This window comes from Opisthorchis viverrini, assembly GCF_000715545.1.
Source record: "Opisthorchis viverrini unplaced genomic scaffold opera_v5_88, whole genome shotgun sequence".
Taxonomy (NCBI): domain Eukaryota; kingdom Metazoa; phylum Platyhelminthes; class Trematoda; order Opisthorchiida; family Opisthorchiidae; genus Opisthorchis; species Opisthorchis viverrini.
The window spans coordinates 49565-55319 of record NW_008751745.1 but is presented as its reverse complement, the minus strand read 5'-3'; the positions used below and the strand labels follow the sequence as shown (position 1 = coordinate 55319).

General features: G+C 44.2%; 1 protein-coding gene across 1 annotated transcript in view; it reads left to right on the top strand.

Moving 5' to 3' along the window:
• The window catches only part of T265_04985 (hypothetical protein), a gene marked incomplete at both ends in the record, with an annotated part of 23997 nt that extends 18868 nt beyond the window's left edge, over positions 1–5129 (top strand). Inside the window, one exon of the mRNA XM_009169875.1 lies at positions 4215–5129. Within this exon, the coding sequence (XP_009168139.1) occupies positions 4215–4502 (288 nt within the window). The remainder of the gene's footprint in view (positions 1–4214) is intronic.
• Between the last annotated feature and the right edge of the window lie 626 nt (positions 5130–5755).

Sequence of the window (5755 nt, the reverse complement as noted above, 5' to 3'; positions counted from 1 at the left end):
TGCCCCCCCCCCCCCCCAGCATCCCAGTTCTTTCAAATGAAATTTCGATTCCTTGGAGAAGTTTTAGACTGATATTCAAAACTCCGAGCTTCCTGCCCCTCCGTTGTTCTGATCGTTACCCATGGATCATTTCCCGTTAGTTTGCGGATACTTGTGATTCGATCGCACTCCGTATATCGGCGAGAAATCTTTCTGTTTGAAGTGGGACAGCTATCGCCGGAAATCACTGTGTGGTATAAACCATTAGGGCGTAATGTGCGTAGTGTGTACACAGCCCGAAACGATGGTAGTACCACCTGATTTCCTCCTTTTCCATTTAACTTAAAAGGTTTGGATATTTAAAGCCAACTTCTTACAGTATCTCTCATATCATCTATTCACTAAGCATATAACCATTCTCGGTCCGGTACGAATTGAGCTCTTAAGGAGAAATACTATGTACTGAGAGTGTGAAACGCCGTGAGGGATACTTCACTGACCCATTCGATATCCTTAGTTGCATTTGACACGAGCAGTGGTCATGGATACAACCAGGAATGCATCAGAATAAGAACGCCAACGTTCTTGATTACGCCTAACACGCATTGATGAACTGTGTTATTGATACAAACAATGTAACAGTTCACAGGACTCCTCTGATGGATAGCAGTCCGTGTTATTGTTAGTGGATGCATTGATCTCATGAGCCTACACAAGTATCAAAATACTCAGCGGAACTTTGTTGATCGTAATAACCATTTAATAAGTACCTCATACACAAAATAGACTCGGTTTGTACCCAAGCACCGAGCGCTCTGAGGTCCTCCATGCCTGTAACAAGGCTAGTTTCCACTCAGCTCAATGGCGATTGTACGAAAACGCCACACACTGGTAAGAAACAATTTGAGACTTCACATATTCCGTGCCAAGTCTTGCACTGGCATTTCTCACCGTCTCAGCGCACCGCGTCCGTGCACAGGTAAAAATTGATTTAGTTAACAGCTGTCGTGAAGGATATGCATTGAACATGTGAATTTCCGGGGTCAGATAAAGTCAAGGCGTGTTGGGTAGCCTTGAAAGTCTTTCGTGTATCTGTCGATTTTTCAGAAATGTTTACAACGTGGGCTTATTTATACAGTCGTAGTTCTACAGTTTTTAGGGCACCAATTCGGATTTCGATCCCGACGATGAACACACCTGAGCGTGCTTTTTCGCACGGAGGTACTCGTCTGTGCGTTCATGGCTATGCCAAACCATGCACATGTCCACTTAACTTGGTCTGAATACACACTCACACGAGCCCTCTATCATCGTTCGTCTTTAGAAATCACCTTTAGTTGTTATACAACTTGTTCCAAACACCAGAGTGCGTATGCATGGGTCAACAGATGTGTGCACACTCACACGAGCCCTCTATCGTCGTTCGTCTTTAGAAATCACCTTTGGTTGTTATACAACTTGTTCCAAACACCGGAGTGCGTATGCATGGGTCAACAGATGTGTTGATTGCGTATGGATTTGAATCAGCCGCTGTCTGGTCATTCTCATGCAACATTCTATGCCCTATCAAGGCAGCACACCGGTCTCAGCCGTACTCACTCGTGGTTTGGCCGTGCATGGATGGATTTCTTGGAGCATTGGTACAGTATGCTACACGGGAGATGGTGAATTCCCATCGGACTCTGATGAACTCTGTGGTTTTTTGGAGTTCGGGCGTTTGTACCTCGCGGACATGAAGGCCCGAACAGTCACGTGACATCACGATCCTACCGTCAACGTATTGATACCCATGATTGTCTTGATAGTGATCGTGCGCTTACGAAATCCTAACCTATCCACCGTTTGGTAGACACTTTTAAAAGCGCACTACACCTTTTCAATCTACTCTGTTCACCGACCATCAGGTGTATGTGGCAGGAGCTGGTAATAGATTGTATTTCTGGCCGTAAATTCACACATATGGTTTATACAGATTACTGTGTTATTCATCCGAACGCGTGGATGAATCTTTAGGAAGCTTGATGTGGTTTGTTTTGCTACCTTTGGCTACTAAAACGCAACCCTACTTTCTAGATTGTGTTATCGCGAAAAACCGCATCCTATTCTCCTGTTATAGGCCTAGATCCATGTTCGCTCTTAGGCACCGGTCAGATCTCTCTCAATTGGATATAAAGACTTTGAAAGGATACACGACGAAGAACCTGCTGTTTTTAATATAATGTGGTTGGTGATCAAGAGGATTTAACCGAAAACTGAATAAAAGCGAGGGCAGAGGAAAATAGGAAGAATGGGATGTCATACAGTTCACAGATGTACAATCTGTTTGCTACTCAACCAGCGGAGGTCATGATCCCTTAGCAATTATGACGTGAGCCATTAACGCAGCCAACTTAGGGAGACCGAAAACAACCCCACCAGTGGTTGGACAATTAGCTGTTATCTCCGTTCGGGTAGATCACACGCGTTAGCCGTCATTTAGCTTCATACATGAAGTGTGTTTATGTCCAAAGCTTGAGCACACGCGCTTTTTGTAAAAGTTTACGCATGGCTCAAACACGTCAGTATTTTGAGAGCCTATGTCTTTCAGCTATCGCGTGCAGTTTTCTCCGCTGTACTGCTGTCTGAGAGGCAGAAGACGATCATTTCGTACTTGCAGCTGCCAGAAAGATTGTCGAACGTAGCTTGAACCGTGTTGCGCAGTTGGTACATTTTCCGTTAGGGTTGTTATCTCTCACAGCACATCTATCTCGTTGTCGTTGCTCAGATGGAGGACGGCATCTGCTTTATAAGCGAATAGCATTTTCTTCACACTTCCGATGAGCCAGGCGTGCATAGTAACTCGGATGCGGAATGTTCGTGTTTGCATTAGTTTCTGTTCGTGCGGGATATGAACGTGTATCCGAAGCGAAACACACATATCTAGCTCTGGATAGTAAATCGGTCGTAGTGGGACGTTTAATAAACCCAGAGTGCTCAGGCATAAATCTCACTAGGATGGGAACGTGTAAACTCTCCGCTGTATCGATCATCACTTCACAGCTGACCTTAAATGGCCCTAAACAGATTGTACACATCTGGTCGGTCATTTCCGTTGTCGTGATTTTTCTCCAGCCTTCCATATACTGTTTTGCATAGAAGTGACCCTGCATCGGTCAAACGAGGAATTACATATACCCGCCTGATTCGCAGTCTTACCAGGTATCCAACCCCTAATGGCTCGATTATTCATCTCTATTATAACCTTATATGATGCGGCATTGACCAACAAAATATCTCTGCCATAGACTAGACTAGTTTCCTAACGTCTTGTTGCGCTGACCGGTCGAAGCACGTCTTAACTTAGTCCGTAGATAGGATAAATAACGTCTCAAGTAGTCCTGTAGTCTCGTGATCTGTGTTTTTCAGGATGCCCTCATCGCTTAAGTAATGTTGACTTAACTGGTAAAAAATATTCAGATATTCAGTTCTTTGCAACTCAGCAAAGCTTCTTCTGACTGTTGTAATCTGAACACAATGCTGCCTGACCTAGTACTCCTCCATTGGTGACATGTGAGTAAAAAATAATTATCTATTCGGAAACTTCTTTGCTACCCAGTCATTCAGCTACACGTTGGGTGACAAAAAGTGACAGAAAATCAACCCTAGAATTCAGGACGTGTTCTTCCTGATGGGTTAGTGAGTCTTCCTCCCTGCTCAGATAGGGTCATCATTCATCGAGGAATCACCGGATATGTAAGTATGTGTGTTCACCTGTGGGGACTCACTAGATGTACACTACTGCATGTATTCTGCGATGAATCAATGAAACTTTAGTTTTACCCGGGATTTCTAAACGTTTTGTAAGAGCACCTTGGAATAGTTCACTTCGTCCGCAATGACTTGTGTGCTAGTACTTACGTTGTAAATGTGTATGATGGTCCTCAACCCTTGTCATCTAGATCACTACGAATGCCTAATTTTCATCCCCCAGCCGTTATTTCTGAACGAACAACCTTTTTTCACATCATGCTTTGTAACAAAACCTGCTCCGCCAAAGTTGATCGGTAGTTAACCTTATAGTGTGCCGCGGCTAGCAGACGATAGGTGAGCCAACAGATAAGACTGATGATAGGTATCTGTCCATAACTGTAGACCCATCATCTTTCGGCATTCAATTTCTATACTGTATGGTTGTGTGTCACAACGTTTTGTTGCTGTCTGTTCGCATAAGGATTTTCTCCTCTTCACGTTTCAAGACTTTCCAGTCGCTAAATCCTAAAGATGGCTTAGTCACCGGAGACGTGGTCAAACCGATCCTGGTCGCCTCACAACTTCCAAATTCTGTGCTTCGAACCATTTGGCAACTGTCTGACGTGGACAAAGATGGTCGTCTGGATGCCGATGAATTTGCTTTGGCCAACTACTTGATCAAGCTGAAAGTGGAAGGCAACGATCTTCCCTCAGCGTTACCGGACCATCTTGTTCCACCGTCAAAACGTTCCGAACAGGCTCCTGATTGTGTACCAAATGGGTCCGTGCCTTGAGGACTTGTAGATCATCATGTATTATCGGATGATCTCTGTATATTTTGTCTCACTACATCAGACCTCATGTTCGGTTTTAAAGCCGCACCACCTATTGAAGGGTATCACATCTAACCTACGTTCTGAGCAATGTATGTGAGCCATTCATTGATTGTTCAGGTAGCAGTCATGTTAGAAGACACTGTGATAAATACCTTCTTCATTCCACATTACATCCGCGCCCCCATTATACATACCTCCGTTCCAGAGACATGTTCAAATACCTTGCATTCCTCTGGGTTCTTAGTGCATTCTGTCCATCCCCCAGTTTTTTTTTCTAATGGTATTAATTTGGGCTCAGTGTTCAGTGACCGCCAGCAGAATATTGATTTTGTGTTTCTGGTTTACTACCCCATGCACACACATCATCAGTAAATTTATAGCCGTTTTTTCATCGATTCAATCAACAGATTGCGCACCAGGGAGGCATTATCACAACTCTCTCGTTTGTCTTCGATTCGATATCACTATCGAATGTGCCTTTTTCTAGTGGAATGCTTCTTTATACAATTCAACTGTGACCCGAACTAACTCACGAGCCTATGTTTTCCACAGTTTTTTTCAGATCGTTTCCATACATTGATTTGGTTCTTGATTCTGAAGAATTTCTTCAGTTATCTCGTGATGCACTTACTTCGTCTACTTGGTAGTTAGGACGATTGCGAATATGTGGCGGTACTTTTTTAGAGCTGTTTTAAACCGCGTGAAAAAATTTGGAGGTTATGAATGGGACAGTCTCACTTACGTTATATCCAGTCTTTGCTAAGATGTGGTGTTTCAAGGGCGGACGCCAGTGGACGACCTCAGGGATTGTCTGTGTTGAGAGGTCACTTATAGTTAGCGGAGCACACTCATTTGCAAACGAATTTGGTTTTGCGAGAGACTCGCCTGGAACCCTGCTGGGATCTCTCATTTATGATGTTTTTGAGCAACTGAATGTGCTGCACCAGGCCGCCCGGTGTTCGAATTGTTACGGTATCCCAGATGTCGCGCTACATGTATAGACGTAATACGCTATTCATAAGGTTGCTGAAAATTCTTCGACAGCCCACGACCGGTTTCGCCCTTCCTGGGGCTCATCAGGTAGGCACAGCCCCCGAGTTTCCATCAACCTTATGTTCCACTGGAGACCGAATTGCACGAAAATTAGCGAAATGCTTAAAACATCATAAATTAGAGCTAACAGCCCCACTGTGTTCGTGCACAGTGTGAGG